Source organism: Pelecanus crispus, chromosome 3, assembly GCF_030463565.1.
Source record: "Pelecanus crispus isolate bPelCri1 chromosome 3, bPelCri1.pri, whole genome shotgun sequence".
Lineage (NCBI taxonomy): Eukaryota > Metazoa > Chordata > Aves > Pelecaniformes > Pelecanidae > Pelecanus > Pelecanus crispus.
Genome location: NC_134645.1, coordinates 68,898,305 through 68,919,328, shown reverse-complemented (window position 1 = coordinate 68,919,328; position 21,024 = coordinate 68,898,305). Strand labels below are relative to the sequence as shown.

Below are 21,024 nucleotides of genomic sequence, written 5' to 3'. Positions count from 1 at the left end.
GGGCACAGGCCTCCAGAGCCGACAGCACCAAAAGCACGGCAGAGGCACGAGCTTTGGGAAGCTCCATGTCTGGAGCCTGGATGTCCCCCAAGAGGAGGATGGGGCAAGCAAGGACAGGGGGCTTTGAAAGGGAAAGTCTTGTAGGAAACCTGGGAATTCCCCAGAGTGGCAGAAAGCTGACACCAGGAGATGCAATCACCCTGCCCGGAAAGTCTCAAAACATCAAAGGCAAGGGAGCCGCCAGCATTGAGCAATTCTGCCTTACACCCCTGACAGAGAAGTCACAAGAAGTCACCACTGTGCTGCAGCCGAAGAAACCCATCGCCTGCCAGATCTGCGAATGATTCGGGTGTGGCATGGCTGTAGTAATGCAGCTCAAGGCAAGCCCAGGTCACAGCAGGAAAACAAGCCAGAGTTTGGGAAATCTCAGCAAAGACCAGCACGGACACATTCCTGCCCAAACTCGAGGGCGCAGGGTGCAGGCAGGGCTGCAGGAGGCAGGCGGCCGGTCCTGAGCTCAGTGCTGCTGCACGGGCACTGCCTGTGCCCCCCAGCTCAGCACAGCACCAGCTCAGAGTTGCAGGGCCTTTGGGGGCTTGTCTACTTTACAGGGGGGCTGCCAGGCAGGCTGTCTGTTTGAGCAAACCCATCAGCACATCAGTCAGTAACTGAACTCTGAAGATCTCTGGTCCCTAACAGTCTCTGTTGGAAGAATATCATGAATGGGATCCACAGTTTCTAGATTTTGCCTATTGCAACCTGCTTTCTTACCTCTACAGATCACTCCAGCAGAAATCTTGAAGCTGAAGCCGCACATGCACAAAAACCACTTGTATCTGGTTGCCCAAGCTTCTTATCTTCTCCGTTTCTGACCCAGCTGTCAGGTAACAAAACGCTTTTTTTCTGCACTTCCATGGAAGAAGTGTTTATTGTTATCAGCGGTTACATGCAGCCTTGTCTTTATACAGACTGCCAGTATGTGGATGCATGGGTAGACTTGCATAAGATTACCTTCTGTATGCTTGACTCACTTCACACAATAACACGTTTCACAACGATAGATGTTATGCAATCTTTGTAGCAAAAAGAATTTAGTGCCCTGATGTCTTATGCCAGTCTTCTGTAGGAAAATATTCAACATACAAATATACCTAAACCAAACCACAATGTCCTTGAACCAAATCCTGAGTTCGATACTCACCAGATTCAGGGTTGGGATCATATAGAACTTGCACACACATTCCCTTAGCCAGGGGACTGGTGTCAGCAGTGAAGAGAGCTGAAGGAGCTGCCTCTCAGCTCCTGGACCAGCCACGCGCTCCCGCTGAATCCCTTCTGCATTGCGAGATGAGACTTTCTTGTGTGCCATAGCCTCTCTTAAATCCAGATCCTTTCCCTGGGGGACAGCTGTGGTATCACTCACCAGGTTCCTGGGGGACAAGTGCAGTGTCTGCACTGAGGTTGTACCCATGGGAAGAGGATCACATGGGATAATCCCTTGCCAGACTGGGATCAGTCTGTGATCAGACAGTAACTGACTCCAACAGTGAACAAGGTTTTAAGAGAGCGTGGCTCTAACAGCACTGATGTTGAGCTTCCATGAGTCAGCGTACATTGTCTGGGGCTTTTGCTAAATGTGTCATTATCTTAGACGTGACACTATGTTATGTCATGTGTGAGTATCTATTTACATTTGGAAACAGAAAAGGTCATATGGTGCACAGCAGTGACAAGCGGTGCTGGACTTTGGATAGTATTTGCACTCCCAACTTCTCACCAGCTCCATACCAGAAGTACGTGGGACTGAGGACCTTGAGAGCACCATGCTGAGACCAGAAATGGTGCCAGTGTGGGGAAAAGGAAGGAGAAATTATACTAATAGGGGTCCCTGATGACTCTTAAAGACAGAGCCACAGAACATGCACATCTTTATAGACTGATATGCTGAAGGAAGGTCACTAGGGTCCAGCAGCAGCAACAAATCGCAGGTCGCTGGGGGAGAAGAGGAAGCAAAGATGTGAACAGTGCCTTCTCACCAGCAGTAGCTGGTCTTAAGTAGAAATCTAACCCCCCCTAGTCCATACAGTAAATGAATTTGCAGGGCAGCACCAACCACCATTATCATGAAGGAGCAAAAGACAAAGCTTATTTCACATATGTTGATGTTATACATCCGGAAAGAAATAGAGAAGATGGGAGGGAGGAGCTGCCATATGATACCAGGTCACTTGGTGACCTCTCTACTGAGTGCAGGCAGTACCAGCACTGAATAGCATCCAGTGCAGCCAGCAGGTACTGACAAGCTGTTGTTCAGAACTAGCAAGCAGAATATTTTGAGGTTTCAATTCCAAGTTTTGGTTCAACAGAGATTTCAAAGAAATGATGATTCATGTTGAGTTCTGACCAAGAAGTGGTGGCAGGTTTTGTTTCAGGGTTGGCTCTTTGATTGGGGTTCTTGGTCAGCCTCCATAATGCACTATTCTGTGCTGCCATGTGCCACAAGATGTGCATCAATGGCATAAAGGCAGCAAAACCAAAGCAACACAAACAGGAAAAAAAATGGGTGAGGTAAAAGAGCAGTCTTGCATAGGTCAGCGTAAGTAGTTATATATCAGAGACAAAGCATTACTGAGCTTTTTTGTATAGGGCTGACAAAATCACATCTTTCACTGTTTTATTTACTGGTCTCATAATAATCTGCAATTATAAAATCTGCAATGCTATTTTAATAAGAATGCATCCTCTGGCTCACAATACAGATTTTATGAGGGCTAGAGAAATAAAAATCCAGAAATCAGAGAAACACAACTGCTGTTTTGTACTAATAAAAGTAATCTTATGATACAGAAATAGATACTTCTCAATAGCTTGTAGCAATGAAATAATATTTCTGCATTATTACTAAACAGAGCACATTGATAAGAAGTTTGTGCAGCTGGAAATAAGATACATAATTTGGATTGTTGTAGTAGAGGATGCCATATCTCATTTGGATACGAGATTAATAGTGTACAGCTTCAGTTACGGTAACATCATGGGAAGGCTGTTGATTGTGGGTCTTGTTTCAGATGATCCTTTTCATACCATCGTCCAAAAAGCGTCACAGTGATGACTGGTTTTGTTGGTCTTGTCTTACTTATCAAGCGCCCATCATTCAATACCTGATTGAAAAAGGTAAGAGAAGGACATAATTAGAGGAGTACCCATATGAACATGCTAAGAGCTCAGAAACGTGACAAAACAGGAAGAAGGTACATCAGACCATACCTCTTACTGAAACTAGTGACTTAATTAAAAGGTATTTAGTAGATCTGATTATTCACTATGAGCAAGGTCACTTTGGCTGTTTTGAGACAGTTTATTCCATTACTATCATGCAGAGAACCTTGCATGAAACAGCTCCAGGATGTCCCATTACCTCAAACTCCCCAGGGGCCAGCTGCACTCCGCTGTACAAGACTTCTGGGAAGACGTAGTTTGTGCCAAACGTGCCGCTGAGGGAGAACATCTCAAACATGGTCTGCGCAGTTTCCACCGGCTGCCCGCACGTGTTCAGGTCTGTGCTCTTGCACTTGAGCAGTGTGCATATCTGTGGGGAGAAGACAACAACTTATTTAGCAAGACAGAAACACTCTGGTAGGAAAGCCTTTTGTTATCACAGCTAGTGTGTGTCAGAGCAGGTGGCCATCACAGGTTCTCTTTCATAATCTTTAAGCAGCTCCTTTTTAGTTGTAGCTTGTTTTTTCAACCTTTGATCTGACTGGGGGCATTCCAGAGTGGCACTGCCTTAGTAGTTAGAAATGACTTTAGTTTCTGACGTAAGTGCTGCCAGAGCACCTTATTTAATCCCTGAAGGTCAGTCCTGTCACTTCCACTAATTCTTCCAATTTCCAGTTCTCTCATTTGAAGACTCCTTTCACACATGTCTTAGCAAAATGAGTTTATGAATGGAAATTTTAGACAAATGAGGCAAAATCCTCCTCATGGGTGCATTGTACAGCTGCACACATAGGTCCTCTTACTGGTATTTGTACATGTTGCTAATAACAATTTATTAGATGGTCTGATAGTGTGTGGGAAATCTGAATTTGATGTTCTCCATCCAAATCCTGGTGAATATATGCCAGGGTGATGAAGTCAGCATACTATGTTACAGTTTTGTGTTAGCAGTCATAGCACACAGAGGAAAGTAGGAATGGCAATGTTTTGTTGTTACAGTTAATTCTCCAGGTTACAGCTGATAAATGTTTATGGACACCATGAAGAAATATGAAATGGGGCTAGTATTCCTGTGAAGTTTCAAAGGATGTTGGCTAGTTTTGCTGACAGGTGATGGAGGAGTTTGTCTATTTGTGTCAAATATTGGGAGATAGAAGCAGTGCATTTGCAAACATCAGAAGTATTATTCATCAGCAAACATGGTTTCCTGTTGAAATGCAAATAAGAAGAAATAAAGAATCTCATTCTCTCAGTATGTTTTGAAGAAACGAAAAAAATACTGAGAGGAAAAAGGAAGAGTAGAAATTCCTGTCTTCTCTAGAAAATTCGGTACTGGTAGAGACCATCTGGCAGCTTTCACAATCACTGAAATGAATTTTCCGAGTGAGCTCACTAAGAACTGAATTTATTCAAGCTGTTTCCTCAAATTTATTAGATGAGCTGTTTGCTGGGTAAGACTGCCCCAAAACCTGAAGTCTGTACCAGCTGATATACAAAGGCTGTGTTGACAGACAGAAGTAACTAACTAAAAAAACAATAATCTGCTGGCAAAATAACTAAATTATGAAGGAAAAGAAAGTTTTCTAATATGGATTTAAGCAAATTCAACCAGGATGTAACTCACTGTCTTCCCAAACATTTGATTAAAAGAGAGGAAGAGTGGACATTTCCAGTAAAAATCATATGCCATTTCAGTAAATTTCATTGCTATGATTTGAGTAATGACAAAAAATTAACATCTCTGTGACTGTAAGTTATCAGAGCATCTCATAAAGATAGATATGATTTTTAGCAGCAACTGTTTGATGAAGATTATGGAGGAGATTCAGAACATTTACTGCAGATAGTCACAAAAGAGGACCTAAATTTAGCCAATATTGCATGGCTAAAAAATAGTGAGTGCACTCTGGGAACTTAAAAGAAGTTTAGAGACATCTCCACTGCATTTGTTGGATTTAAAGGTAAGCAGGTTTGGACATTTTAGCAACTACTTCCCATTGTTAACAAATAGGAGACCAGGACACCAGCATACAAGAAAGTCATTGTCTTCCTCTCCCCCCCCAGAGCTGAAGGTTTCTCCCTGTAAAGAAGCTTCCTAAAATAAGTTCTCGCCCTCCAAAGAATCATTACCTGCAGATAGTATTGTCCTTCAACAACATGAAGCCCATCAAAAGCACCTAGCACATAAACTTCATCTTCTTGTTTCCCTGCCATCTTGTAGCTCAAGTGACAGCATAGGTCCTTCTGGCAAACAGTGAGATTCCCCTCAGGCTTAGTGAGCTCAGTGAAAGTGAACGAGTCATAGAAGATGAGTCCTCCAAAATCATGGTCATTCGGTGAGAATCTTTTGACACTTGAAGCATATGAGCTCCAGTTGACAGCAGGCGGAGAGGCATGAGAAAGGCGAGGGTGTGAATCTAGTTCAGCAATGAGGAGGTGACCATCCTCAGTTTTCATATTGTAGTAATATCTTCTGGCTCCATCTGGTGCATAAATACCGCTCCCTGAGCAGAATACAACAGTCAGTCCAAAAATAATACAACATTTCATGTTGTCCTTTTAATTGTCCCTACTGCTAGCTTATCCACTACTTTATAAATATTACAGAAATTTTAGTCTCACCAAAGGTGACCATGCTTTGGCAAAGAATAGCATTTATTTCCCTGGGTGAGGTCTGCTCAGTGTAGACAAAGGCAGAGGATGTTATGTTATGGTTGTATTTATGGCCTCCCCAGTTCTCTTTTCTCCTGTATGTAAGAGAGTTGCTTAAGCATTCCGTTATTCTCAGCTAATTGGTGTAAAAGAACCATCTACTGATTGAGACCATCTAAAACACAACACAGGCAAGTATCACAGGCCCATTCTGGTGAACACAGAAGGAGATAGCAGCTGTCCGCCCCATTTACACTGGCTGAGGACTCCTCCCCACATGGGGAATTCACACCCGACCAGTGCCAAGCGACAGAGGGAAATCAAAGAAGATCTGTCATACCCATCACTGCTGAAGAGCCACATAAAATGGGCAACAAGCAGTAGCCTGTCAGGCATTTCAACTAAGAAGCCCCAATACTGTGGTTTCACAGCTCAGTGAAGATACTGGTCTAGCTCAAATATACTATCCCATAAGCTAAGCTCTAGAAAATCAGTGCTGCACTCTTAAAAGAAAATGCAGACTTCTTAGCAGCATTACTGCAACAGGTCTGAAAATTTGTTTTGAACACTTTTCCACAACTGTGTTAAATACAGCTACAAATAAGTCTTTCATTTGGACAGAATAAATGGAGCCATGTGTTGGGTTTACAAGTATATTTATCGTTCAGCATTCAGTTGCAGACTTACAGGTGGAGAGGAAAAGAACCTAAGTTTCAGAAGTTTCTACTCAGATACAAGGGACAGTAACGTACCACTTCTTTAGAGGCATTAAAAGAAAGAAAGGAAAATCCTAAGAAGCCAGGGAGAAGAAAACACCACAAGTTTTGCTGTGCTTTGTATGGCATCAGTAGGGACAAGGGTTGTCAGGTTTAAAATTTGATGACTAGACTCTTCACCTTCCAAATAAATATATTATATTCCTCTGCAAAATCACCTTGCAGAGCAGGGAATAAAGATTCATGGCTATAAAGATTTTTCAGACAGAGTGAGAATTAGTTACCTGTCATAGACATGATGGTATAGTGTGTATTGGCAGCTAGGAAGTTGACACCCATGCCCATAGCCCAGGCAGAGTGAAACTCAACTGCAGTCAGAAATGGCAGGACATTCATCCAAGCTGTTGGGAAGAGCACGGTGTCCACCTGCAACTCGCTCACCAGGACCACGGCAGGCTCCCGGAAAAGGATGTCAAAGCACGTGAAAATGCCAAACTTCCCAAAGGGGGTCTCAAAGGTGACGGCTTCTGGCTCTTTAGGGTAATTAAACTGAGTTTCTGACATAAAGAGATTATACTGTAGAGTAAGGAAAAAAGAGAAACTGGTTAAAGGCACTTGTGGCAATATCCTGGAGTCATTCCCTAAAACTGTTCAGAATAACTAGAGAAGTTTTTTGACTTGTGCTTGAAGCCTTCACATGTAGGAAGTCAGGCTAAATTTGTATGATCACCATAGTGCCCAAAAGGTGGATATGGGGAGACAAATATTGCCCCGGCATCTAGGTAGGAAAGCAACTGGCTATCTGCAAGTCTGTTGGTGTCAGCCACCTGCAACTCCCATGAAAATAACCTCTCCACTCTCCCCACCTAGTTTATAATTCCAGTGACCCGAAAGACACGCAGAAGAGAAATAAATGGAAGAGGAGCACTGAGGATCTGGTGTCAGGGGATAGGATTGGTGACCTTGGTGTGGAGATGGCCAGAGGGACTGGGAACACACAGCACCAGAAGGAAGCGTAAGACAGTACAGGGAGACTGCAGAGTGGAGAAGAGAACAAAGGTGGTGGTGATGGGGGAAAGGCAGATGATCTCAGCCAACAGAAAAATCCAAGTTCACAAAATTCTCAGCTTTCCAACATTTTCCTTCTTCTTCTGCATTCACATTTAGTAAAAGAGTCCTTTAATCTCCAGGTGGCCTAGGCAATAAACATGTGCCAGCAAGCCAGAAAACGGGTTAAAGTTTACTGAACTTGTAACTCAGCGCCTGGGCTGTGCCAGGCTGGCACATGGGGGACCAGTGTCACATTATCAGTGTCCCCCTCACCCAGTTTGCTTGCAAAGAAGTATCTTGGCATCATCTCTGAAGAACCAGGTGAAATACTGGGCCCAAAATGCAATAAATAAACAACTGACTTCACTCTAGCCACATTGGCATGATATCTGGCACATGACCCTCAGACAACTTTGATGAACCTTGCAGGTAGGCAGGCACATAAAACTGAAAGAAAATACTTTCATTGGGTGTAAATGTTTCAATGTCCTCGTCTCTTTTTACACCCAGCTTAGGTCCATGGTTTTGTCCACCTAATTCCTGTTATGCAAAAACTGTACTGAAACATCATCAGAAAAAAAAACCTGATAGGAAAAGGCCTGTCTTCCTTAAGTCAAACTGCTCATCTAAGATGAGATGCAGATGAACATTTTAAAATCCTGGAATGTGAAGGGGTAGTCTGGTGAAAACCTGGCACTGAAAACTAAAGCTGCTTAAGCAGCAGGATTTCCAGTAATAGGGAGTTACAGAACTGAGGAAGTCAACTAAAACCATATGCCACTAAATTGGACTTGTGCAACCATTTTTCATTCTGGTCTGTTCTGAGAAATGTGACAGCAAATGAAAATTTGGAATCAACACTTCACAGCAAGAAAAAGATTCTTTTAAATTATAAACAGAAGCAAAAGTCTGCCATAGGACAATGACTGGCATTTAATTCTCTTGCGAAATGGAGACATTTTGGAAGTAGTGGAAAAATAGCTGCTGACTTGCCAAGGCCACTTTACCTTGTGGTAGCGAGCCACCAGTTTCCCCTCTGGGTCAAAGACAACGTCGGTGTTGTACTGATAGCGACCATCGCTGGGGCAGCCAGGATCACTGGAGTTACATGGCTTCTTGTCCCCGATGTTTGCAACCACATAGATGGAGTTATTCCTGGCCATGCAGCTGAGTCGTTCCTGCACTGGTGCTGGAGCAAATCTAATGCATTTTAGAAAAAAAGACTTAAGAAAATCTGTGCTGTCAGTGGTGTCCATCACTGGGGTGCTGAGGGCACGCCGGCAGCACCTCCAATCCTGCAGTCATGGCAGGGCATGCAGATACACAGGGTGGCTGCAGCACTCCCTCAGGTTGCTTCCTGCACCTTGGGGCAGGTCCTGGAGCCCTCCCATCAGTGTCCGGAGGGACATGCCACCCTTGGGCTGCCTGCCAGCACCCCTCAGCACACAGAACATGCTCTGCAGCAAGCAGATAATGCTAGGGTTGGGGAAAGGGCAGGGTAGGAATTGCTGGGCAAAGGAAGAGACTAACTTGGTGTCACACAGGAGAACATGTTAGCATCTGGAATAGCAGCACCTGACAACCATAGCTCTGGGCCCTCAACACACCCAGCAGAGTTGAGCTGTGGAATAGTGCATCTGATGCAGTCAAGGCAATTAATCTGCTCCCACGGACAGGAGCACACAATCCTCTAGCCATGGCATGAACAGCAGTGGGCTATTCCTTTCAAGATGTGACAGGCCATGTGCCATAAACTGGCAGCACCTCTGAAGCACCCATACCAGGCCAGAAAGAGAGCAGACATCCCCCTCTGTAAAGTGGCGATGAATGTGGCTTCGCAAGGTATGCATGGGCCATACAGGAGGGCCATCATGCATGTGAGAGACTGAAAGGGTTAATGTATGTTGACGTCACAACATTGTGGCAAAACAATTTAAGATCTGCATGACGACACCAAACCACAAGTGAGAAGTTGGTTGGCACAGAGTGCGGGGAGGCATGTTGGAGGATGCTCAGTTCCGTATTTCTGACATGCCTCACAACTCACCATATATGGCCAGAGATCATACAGAATTCAGTTGAGGAAGGGGCTCACGACCACCCAAAAGACCCCTCGTGACCACTCCCCACAATGACACCTGTGCAGAAGATTGAGAACTTTCTGAAACAAGAACCATGTAAGTCGTCAAGGGGATGGACTTGACAGAATTGAGAGGCAGAGACTGCCTTATAAAAGACACGACTCTGAGAAAGCCAGGTGTGTGCCCACCACCGGAGGATCACCACATCTATCATCATCATCACGGGATCCAAGTGTGGTGATAACTCTCTCTCCCTCCGCCTCCCCGCCCTTTTCCTTTCTTCTTATAAATATTTCAGTTAGAACCCATGTTGCCTACTATTACGCTTTCCTAGTTCAGGTTACCTACCATTACGCTTGCCAAGTTCAGGTTGTTTCTATCATCAATAAAGCATTTAATCCATCGTTTGGTGTCGTTTTACCTTAATTTAGCCCAAGGGAATCACAGAACCGCCATGATCCTCCCTGGGCAGCCCAGCGTGGATCATGACACATGCAAGATACATATATAGCACCAAGGAATAGGGCATGCCAGACTGTGATGGCAAGCCTTATATTCCCACAAGGCACTAATGAAAAACCTGATTTAGGGCAGTGAAGAGACACACAGATCACCTTCACAAAAACTAACTGTGCGAAGAACTGGAATAAAGACCTGCTTAGACATGCTGCCACCCCACATCCCACATTCACTGAAAGACTGTATATTTTAGCTACTTATGTCACAGTAAAAAGTTGCTTATCCTGCACTTCTCCCCATTGTGAATCATATTCTCAGGACTGTTGAGGAATTACATCCTCACAAATGTAGTATTATGATCTTGGCACCTCATCATTGGTGCAGAAAGTGGTGAAAAAGGAAGACTACAGCTGTAGTTTCATGGCTGAGCACACACTTCATGCTGTACGGATCTAAGTCCAGCGCTCAGCTATAGGTTATTATGTCCCTGCTGGAACATGACATTGAATGACAGATCATGTTCTACAGCACAGAGACTCTAGCAGTTCTAGCAGGACTTTATCTTATCTTAACTGTGGAAAACTGATTAAAATTTTCTGGGTTTGTGTCACTTAGAGATTTGGACTTTGACTATTGAACTCACTACCTCTGTTATTAGCTGCTTAGAAACTATTTCTTGGATGTGCACAAAAATAGTATGTGTGCTTTTACGCGTGCTATATTTTATACATATGAACACAGCATTTATAAAAAAGGAAACAAACCAACAAAGCAAGTAAAAAATAGTGTTAGGAATTTCCAATCAGTTCTATTCAAAATAGTATGCAAATACTGAAAGCAAAATGAAAAGCAGCATATTCTGGCATTAAAGCTTTTCCAAATGCAAACAAAAAAAAAAGTTTCCTCTTTTCCTCTACATTTAGCAACCCAAATTCTGTATATTGTTTGAATTTCTCTCTAAAGTGTCTGATGCAAAACCCTTTTTTTTTAACAGGGTTCCCTAGTCAATTAGTCATGGCCATGCTATACATTTTATCATGTAACTTACCTTCATATGCAACTTTAATTGAAACTTATCCCTACGTCAAAAGCATTAGCAGTTCTCAGGCATTTATTGGGAGCAGCTCACGACTCCGTGAGACACTAGTTTGAAACCATGTAAATCACTGCAGAAGAAATCACCTTGTGGGATCGGTGCAGGGAATCCAGTTCACTGCTGGATCAGGGATATCCTCCAGGTAGGGGTAGATGGTTTTCCTTGTGAAACGCCAGCCATAAATGCCATCTTCAGGAGTCACAATGATGTGGGCACCCTGAGACAACAGGCTCCATTAAGAATTCAGCCATCAACAGATAACCAGGAGGGTCAGCAAGAGCAGAACACATGAATTAACAACACTCCTGATACACTTAGTACCTGCTGGGCGGCTTCCTTGATGGCCTTTTCCAAGACATCCATATTTTTGTTCATCAGGGCCAAAGCATTGTCAGGAGAAACAGGCTTGTAAGTGTCTTTTGGCTGGATGACCGCATGCTCGTAGACGGCTGCAATGAAGGTGTCGGAGGCGAGGGCCTGAAGGACTGTGAGTGCAAGCACCACAGTGTGCAGGAGAGGCTGGGAAGGGAGCATGGCTGGTGCCTCGCAGCTCCTAGAATGCTGTGAGTCATGGACAAATGGTGCGAAATGCACGTATATAGAAAAGAAAATAGGGACAAAGTTTAACTTTAAAGGAGGGGGGAAGTGCTGGTCTGTTAAAGCATTACTTTGGAATCAGGAGTCACTGGTGACATACGGGAACGTATAACGGTACACAGTAAGGATTTTGCAACTCAGCAAGGCTAAAAAAATTGGGCAATGCCAAGAGTACTTGTGCCAATAGAAAAATAAGTTATTAAAAACACAGCTAGAAAGAACGGTCCAATTTTTATTGTTATACTTTTTCTGTTATTGATTGCAGTAGACTTTTGTTATCTATGTTGGCTCAACTCTGATACCCATGTGAAAGGTGGATGTGTCACCCCTGAAGCTACTCTTCTGTGAGGTTTGAGTGGCAAAACCGAGGGTTTTAAAGACTCTTTGCTTTATTCTAGTGTCTTCATATTCCCCAGTTCCTGTGATATGTGCCATTATGTGCAGCTTGTTTCCCAGAGTTTCTTTAGACCAAAGCCATGACATATCATCTCACTGTACTTAGATGTAATACACTTAACTTGTCAGCGACAGAACTGTCCCATGTATTTATCCCAGTGGCTCTCCCAGTCACTTCTGTTTAGCTGTACATCACTTTCCAACAGCCTTCCACCAGAAAATTTGTATCAGGAGGGAATGTTTTCCTCTGAAATCAGGCAGGTAAGCCACCAGCCAGGCAACTAATCGAGTACCTCACTGTCTGGCTGCCACTTGCCTGAAGCAGAGGGGCAGGTTAGTTCACCGGGCACAGTGGCATGCCTCCTCTTCTGCTCAACTTTCCTGTCTCCAGGATCATGCTGTGTATTGAGAGGCCTTTATTTTTAGTCTTTTGCTTCAGTTCAGTTCAAATGCAATTTTTCTATGACATTTTCCATTATTGACTTTCTAGCAGTTGCAGTATTCTCATTTGGAAAAGGTTTTCTGAGTAGTGGAAAGCACAACAGGCTGCCTGCCTTCAGCTACAGCAGGCTGTCATTGCAGAGCTGTCTCAGAAAAGACAGAAATGTGTGTGAATGCAAGCACCAGAGAGTTCCCTGCAAGAGCAGTGCTCACCAAAGGTTTCAACCATTAGGAACATTGATTTGCATCTGGTAATGTTCACCTCTAAGTACTTCTCTACATATATTGCTAGATACAGCATGGCCATTCAGGAGCCTTAAGTACGAGCCTTTAAAAGGCTGCAGTAGAGATTTCAGTGATAATTTAAGTAATGTAGTTTGGAAGCCTTTTTTCCTCCGCAGTTTTTCTTAGCAAATGAAACATGCAGTGAGTCACATTAACCACAAACAGACGTAAGCCTGAAGGAGGAAGCAGGAAACGCTTCCTTGTTTAGCAACAGCTAGGACAACAGTCAGCCTAGAAAGGTTGCTACCCTGGCAGAGCTGAGCAGAAAAAGTGATGAGTGCAGGGCGGGGCGCTGCCCTGCACCCTTCAAGTCACACTGCCAGGACGGGGGTGGGGGGGTTCTGTAGTACGGCGGGGTGGAGGCATCCCTGTCTGCCTCTCTACCAGCAGCCTGCTGCCTGCAGAGCTGGGCGCTCACCCAGGAGCAAGGAACTAACTCTGGTTAAACAAACCAACCCACTGAACAAAACATAACGCAACTACAGCAGTCCAGGCTATACATGGCTGTAGGCAATGTAAGAGGAAATTTATCCTAGAGATCCCTCTACTTTTCACACCTTCATCCTCCCAGTTCACTCTCCTCCCCCCTCTACTGCACTCTCCTCTGCTACTGCCCAAGCACGGCGGTTATCCGAGGACTGACTTACTTTTGTGAAACAGGATACGATTTGATGCTAAATCAGCTTAGCTGTAGAGGTAGTCCATCTTCACATTGTGGTCCTGCTCCTTTTCTTGTGCTAAGAGAGAGACTGCACGGAAGACGACTACTTATTCAATGTTAGTCTTGCTGTGGAGAAGCCTGTGTGAAGGGTCACACCTGCAACCACGCAATCACTGCAAATCAGTGACGGCATGCGGGCAGGGGTGAGTAAATGAGAAGCAGCTGTTTTTTTAGTGACAGCGCACAGTTATGTTGCTTAGCTGTAACAGGACACCAGGTCCTAGGGCACAGATGTAAACGTAGAGATACAGTACTTTTTCTCAGCAAACAAGTAGAGTGTTTTCCATTATTTCTATTATACGAATTGTAGAGGGTTAGTTTAATACATCTAGAGACTATAATCTTGTCTTTACAACATTCCCTTTGTTCAAAAAGAATGTATTTTACATCCTGCAAGTCTGTTTTTCCTGACGTTGGTCAGATTAAATGTGAACAGTGTTTTTATTTCAAAACAAACCTGCAGAACACACAGCAGAATTAACAGTACATAGAAATCTTCACCGTGCCATCCAAAGTAATCCAGTCCACTTGCTTGAAGGTACAGTCTGCAGAGCCTGCACCTGCACACGTGCCAGTGTGTTCAATCTGTTCAAGCTGTTCACCAGCCTTTCCCAATACCTGCCTGCACAGTCTTGACTCTCCCTCACACCAGCATGAGCAACCATTTCACAGGAACACAGATATGCACCTGCAAAATTGCTCATTTTGAGAATTTTTGATATGGACCCACCTGACTGCTTGAAAAAGGTGACACAGTTACCAATAGTTTTGTGGAAAGGAAGTTTTCCACATCCTAAAACAGTGACCAGAAAGGTTCAAGTAGACTCCTCCAACTGTAAGTTAGGGCATGTTACACTGTGTACTCAATTGAAAAACTGTTTTTGAAGCAATGTTGTTTGCAGGCTTGTTTTCTTTTTCAAAGTAAATTGTAACTTAAAAATTCAACCATCAGCCTTCAAAGGTTCTGTTAATCTCTGGTTTAGAAAAGTGTGTGTTCAGAGATGGGGTAGAACAGCATTGTGGAAATGACTTCTAATACCCTGCCAAAAATTTCAGAGTTACAAATCGGTTGTTATTGGGCCACAACCCACTGCTGTGTGCCTGAATCCCACACCACTAAAGTCAGAGGAATTTATTTTCTGTTGTCCCCAGTGAGATCAAGGTCAAGCCTATGAAAATCAAAAGCTATCATACAAAAACACATACAGAACTGCCCAGCAAGGTAATTTATTTTTGCTGCAAAATCAATTCAACAAATCAATGTGCAATGACTATGCTGTTAGATAAGGCAACTTGAGAAACAGAATACCATTATGGGTATTAACATTAATTAACATTATGATTAAGTATGATTAATTAGCATTACAGAAACAAGCAGATGAAATCTTAAAGGATCTACAGTGAAATCATAGTGAAGCTTGCTGTGTGTGTGGAGGATCCTTTTCATATCACCTCCCAAAGAGCGTTACACTTAAAACCGGCTTTGATGTACTAGTCCGACTTATCAGACATCCATCATTTAGCACCTAGTTATGGGAAAGTAAAATAAACAGGAACATCGGCAAAGCAATACTACTGTATGACAAGCAGAAAATAATATATTAATTATTGTTGACCTCGTTGAGAGATGTCTTGAAAAAAGACAAAGCAAAGCATGTCTGAGTCTCTTATTCACTCGGATACCACAAAGTCTGAGAAAAACTACGCTTCTGCCTTGAGCAAGATCTTGTTCTAGGAGGTTTGGGGAAGAAGGGAATCAGGGAAACGGACCAGCTGTATGAATGCAACCAGAAAGTCAGGCAGAAATAAAGCTGCCTTGAACTCAAGCCAGTTACTGAAATAGAGGACACCAATAACTCCCAAGTTGTTCCTGTGTCTCGTAGTGGCTTTTTGACCATTTGTGTTACAAGTCTGACAACACACAAGGGTGTCCCATTACCTCGAACTCCCCAGGGGACAGCTGCACTCCACTGTACAAGACTTCTGGAAAGATGTAGTTTGTGCCAAATGAGCCACTGAGGGAGAACATCTCAAACTTGGTCTGCGCAGTCTTTACCGGCTGCCCACACGTGTTCAGGTCTGTGCTCTCGCACTTGAGTAGCGTGCATATCTGCAGGGAACAGGGTACAGAAAGGCAAAATAAAGCTAAGCTTTCAGTAACCAAGAGCTGGATCTTATTGCGAGAAAAGCTGTCATGATGAAGAAATTATCCAATACATCTACTAATTTATTTAGGCCAAGAGGATCCATGGGTGCTCTTGACACTTGAAACTTTGTAAAAAGACAGTTCTTTGCCAGCACTGCAGTAAAGCACTGTGTCTATGTGTACCTACGTGTGTTTATAAGTTATGTGTACATTCATGCATAATGCATACGCATTTAGTCATAGATGTGGCAGTTTATGACCTAGGTAAGTGACTTCAGCTCTGGCTGTGTTTCCTAAAAAACTGAAGCCATAGTTATTTGCGTACTCTAGTGGGAATACTCTAAAGATATAGAGAAAAGATATGAAGGTATAGCATATTAAAAAAAGCCTAACAGTGAAATTTAAAAGAACCAATACACTGACAAACCATGTGCATACAAAGGTTATATCCGTATTTAGTTTCTTCATTTTGTGAGATAACTGCATGTTAGAGAATCACATCAACACAGTGGCACAATCCACTGAGCAGAAAACAGCTCTCTGTTGTGACAAGAGCATCCTTATGAAGACAGGGAGAACTCTACGATCTTCTCTGCCTTTTGTACACACACATGGAAACCTTCTTGAAGTGTTACAGCACAGGATCAACTCAGGGTCTTCATTTTCACCATTTATAACATAGACAGAAAAGCAGGATCAACACCCCTAATGAAATCAAAATGCATCATGAAGAAAACGTTTTCAGAGTGGCCTAAAAAATGCCTCCTCTTAAACCCCCTCAATCAAAAATGAGGCAAATGCAAATGGACTGCGAAGAGAGTATTGCAGCCTTCCCACTGTCCAAATAAGAACAGAAAACTTTTACCTGCAAATAATACTCTCCTTCAACAACATGTAGCCCATCAAAGGCACCGAGAACACAAATATCGTCTTTCTGCTTCTCTTCCATCTTGTAACTCAGATGGCAGCAGAGGTCCTCCTAGCAAATCGCACGATTTCCCTCAGGTTCGGTGAGATTCGTGAAGGAGAAGAGATCATGGTAAACAACCCCACTGAAATAGTGATGGTTTGATGTAAGCTGTTCAGTGCTGCTGGCATACAATTGCCAGTTAACAGCAGCAGGATAGTCAGGAGACAGATGTGGGCATGAACTCAGTTCTGTCACCAAAAGGTGACCATTTTCTGTTTCTGTATTATAGTAATACGCTCTCGGACCATCTGGGGCATAAATACCACTCCCTGCAAACACATAACACCGGAAAGCTTAGCTTTTAATCTGAAAGCAAGTGTATGGTACAAGTAAGCAGTCTTCACTAATTAAACATGTGCCAAATTTTATTCTGATGTTTACCGGATTGTTTGGAAACCAAATTAAGCCTTCACAGACTACAGTCCTAACCTAATGCTTTTTGCAATCAATGGAAAGTAGAGCAAACTCTGTTGTTTCATGCACTGTAATTATATGCCATTACATATGATTTAAGTGGCTGAATTTATACACTCCTCATTGAGTTTAGCTGCATCAGAAATCAGCATTTCTGAGTAAAATGAATGGTAACACTGTCAAGTCAAAAAAATTCTGTAAGGAAAAGATATTACCAAAAGTCACATCTTCATGCAAGCTCTTTACATAAATACATAAATCTTTAAAGCCCAAAGTAAAACCTATCCATAAAGAACACAAGCTGTATGACATAGGGTCATCAGTGACTGAGAACTAAAGGAACAGCCCATATCTGCTTTTATTTGGAAGGCGAAGTTTAGGGCTACATTTTAGCAACACCAGTAAGTTTCCTCTCAATTCTGCAAGCGCATGCCCACAAAACTTGTGCTTGACTTCTAGCATCTGCTCAGGAAAACTATACAGTGAAAACAGAGCCTGCAAAACACAAGGTCTCCAGCCCAGAAGTACTGTTTGCAGGGCTCACAAAAACATTTCTCAGGGTTAGCTTGCCACCTAGTGGACAAAAAAAGTTTGGGCCTTCACATGACCAAAACATCGATCAACACCAGTGTCAGAAGATGAGGAATCACATGCATAAACTCTCAGGAGTGACCATTTAACAAATAACTAAAGATGTTCTAGTCATCTTAAGCATTTCTGAGTTCTTACATACCACATTTTGATTTCCTTTTTATCTGTACAAGTTCTCTTGTCCTAATCCTGTTGACGTGTATGGATGCCTAAAGCTGATGGGAATTTCTGCTCAGGTCAACTGCACTACATAGATATAAACGTTGCTCACGGCAACAAGATCAATTAGAGCAATATCACATTACCTGTCATCGAAAGTGGAGTTGTGTGTATTTCCTGAAAGAAAGTTGACGCCCATTCCCATAGCCCATGCTGAGTGAAACTGGACTGCCGACAACAGTGGGAGAGTGTTACCCCAAGCAGTTGGGAACAGAACAGTGTCAACCTGAAATCTGCTTGCCAAGACCACAGCTAGGTCATGATAGAGTGTGTCTGCACAAGTGAAAATGCCAGTAGCCAAAGGATGTATTGAAAGTAACAAATTCTGGATCCTTGGGGTAATTAAACTGTTTCTCTGTCACAAAAAGATTGTACTGTTCATGGAAAAGAAGGAATGGAGAAAAAAAAAAGATTAGAAAAGAAATCAAACCATTTAAATCACACTAATATTGAATATAATGCTCATTCATTTAAATACAAGTAATGGAGAGTATGTTTTGTGAACATGCTATATCTTAATTTCGAAAAGGGGAATTCATACCACTACAAGAGGAGTCAAGCACAAATATCCATGGTTCTGATTTATACCAGTGAAGGGGATTTGTATTTAGTTAGCAAGAGTTTAGGACATTAATGTTTTAATATCTCATGTGTCAATTCCTATTGAGAAGCAGTAAAAATAGATGGCTTATTGAGTTTTAATTAATTTTTTTTAATTACTTGCTATTAAATTCAGAATAGCAGGAATGAAGGTATCTTAAGGCAGTGGCTTTCACCTGTCCTCTGACACCCGCTCTATAATGACTCTAGAGGCAGCTTCTGTTTCACATCTTTAATCACCTGAAGATCATGCACTTCCTGAACTTGTGAAATCCTCTTACCTTGTGATAATGAGCCACCAGTTTCCCTTCTGAGTCAAAGACAACATTGATATTGTACTGATAGTGACCATCACTTGGGCACCTTGGATCACTGGAATTACAGGGCTTCTTGTCTCCCATATTCGCAGCCACATAGATGGAGTTATTCCTCGCCAAACAGCTCAGTCTTTCCAGCACTGGTGAGGGAGCAAACCTAAACAGTGGGGAAGGAGGAAAGGAAATAAAAGATCAAAACCAGTCAATCGATAAAAATGCCAACACTAAGACTACAGATCACAAGAATGATAGGTTTAAGTTAGTCATTTCTAATATGAGACTGTCGTTTTCTGTTACTCAACAGAAGGCAGCGGTTTTGTGCTTCAAAGCTTAGCATGCTGAAACTCTAGCTTCACCTCAGGTTAGGTAAGTGAGGAACACAGGGGTTTCCTCACGGTGAAAGCGAATCTTTGCACATTCAAGTCTCCCTTCTGCTGCTGGTGTGTGGTACAGCACTGATGTTACACTGACACATGGGCTGATCTCAGCGTTCTGCTTCAGCTCTTGATTCAGCTGCTGTGTTGAGGTAGCTTACAATTTGTTTCTTCTATGGTGCATTTCATTATCTTTCACCAAATATTGCAGCCTCAAAAAATGGTGCAATTCATTAAGGAAAATAACAGAATAAAAAGGCTATGATGTCATGATTCAAAAACATAAATTTGAAATTGTGCAGTATATCCTTTCAGTAGTAGCTGTTATTTTATTCACAAATACTTCTAATATTCCAGTATCTTAAACATTTTCTACAACATGCATGGAATATATTACTGAAGTGTAGATTCTGTGAGTTTTTGGTTTTTCTTTTAAATAAACCTCAGCCTTTATGAGTACACTAACTAAAATCAAAAGAATTACAGTGAGAAAAAAACAAGAGAAAAATTATGAAGGAACTTGTCTGAAGCTACTTATGGCAACTACATGATGTCTAACCTGCCTTCATTTGACAGCAGTTGTTCCAAGACATTTAAAACTATCAACAACCACTCCTGAAGGTAGCCATCTTTCCCATTGGACCATTCCCCCATGCATAGCAGGGACAATACCTTCCAGAATCAGCACACGGAATCCAGTCCACCTGTGGGTCTGCAATATCCTCAAGATAAGGGTATATTTTTTCCCTTGTGAAGACCCAGCCGTAAATGCCATCTTCAGGAGTCACAATGATATGGGCACCCTGGTACCAACATACAAACCCAAAAACACCATTAAGAAAATTAATAAATGGTCAGTGCTTATCAACATGAATGTCTCTAACTCTGTCCTGATACCTGTCTGGCTGATTCTTTGATGGCCACTTCCAAAATTGCCATATTTCTGTCCATCAGCATCAAGGCCACCTCAGAAGAAACCAGCACTTCAGTGTCCTCTGACAAGACCATGTTGTGCTCGTAGACAGCTGTAACGTAGCTGTCCAGGGCACAGGCCTCCAGAGCCGACAGCACCAAAAGCACGGCAGAGGCACGAGCTTTGGGAAGCTCCATGTCTGGAGCCTGGATGTCCCCCAAGAGGAGGATGGGGCAAGCAAGGACAGGGGGCTTTGAAAGGGAAAGTCTTGTAGGAAACCTGGGAATTCCCCAGAGTGGCAGAAAGCTGACACCAGGAGATGCAATCACCCTGCCCGGAAAGTCTCAAAACATCAAAGGCAAGGGAGCCGCCAGCATTGAGCAATTCTGCCTTACACCCCTGACAGAGAAGTCACAAGAAGTCACCACTGTGCTGCAGCCGAAGAAACCCATCGCCTGCCAGATCTGCGAATGATTCGGGTGTGGCATGGCTGTAGTAATGCAGCTCAAGGCAAGCCCGGGTCACAGCAGGAAAACAAGCCAGAGTTTGGGAAATCTCAGCAAAGACCAGCACGGACACATTCCTGCCCAAACTCGAGGGCGCAGGGTGCAGGCAGGGCTGCAGGAGGCAGGCGGCCGGTCCTGAGCTCAGTGCTGCTGCACGGGCACTGCCTGTGCCCCCCAGCTCAGGGCTGCTCCGATCTAGCCAAGTGTAGTGTGGCTATACCTAGCACAGTCCTTACTTATCGCAGCTTCACAGATTGTGCA

At 43.2% G+C, this 21,024-nt stretch overlaps 2 protein-coding genes across 2 annotated transcripts; both read right to left on the bottom strand.

Moving 5' to 3' along the window:
- Positions 1 to 2,660: 2,660 nt before the first annotated feature.
- LOC104036061 (pantetheinase) lies at positions 2,661 to 13,786 on the bottom strand. The gene is made up of 8 exons (XM_009489544.2): positions 13,640 to 13,786; positions 11,595 to 11,834; positions 11,360 to 11,490; positions 8,645 to 8,837; positions 6,872 to 7,163; positions 5,350 to 5,723; positions 3,419 to 3,589; positions 2,661 to 3,161 (listed from the first exon to the last, which is right to left on the bottom strand). Exons 2-8 carry the CDS (start codon positions 11,805 to 11,807, stop codon positions 3,033 to 3,035), a joined length of 1,503 nt encoding a protein of 500 aa, XP_009487819.2. The 5' UTR covers positions 11,808 to 11,834; positions 13,640 to 13,786; the 3' UTR covers positions 2,661 to 3,032.
- A 1,375-nt stretch (positions 13,787 to 15,161) lies between these two features.
- On the bottom strand, positions 15,162 to 20,352 carry LOC104036079 (pantetheinase-like). The gene is made up of 5 exons (XM_075707490.1): positions 20,242 to 20,352; positions 20,017 to 20,147; positions 18,935 to 19,127; positions 15,653 to 15,823; positions 15,162 to 15,239 (listed from the first exon to the last, which is right to left on the bottom strand). Exons 1-5 carry the CDS (start codon positions 20,350 to 20,352, stop codon positions 15,162 to 15,164), a joined length of 684 nt encoding a protein of 227 aa, XP_075563605.1.
- Between the last annotated feature and the right edge of the window lie 672 nt (positions 20,353 to 21,024).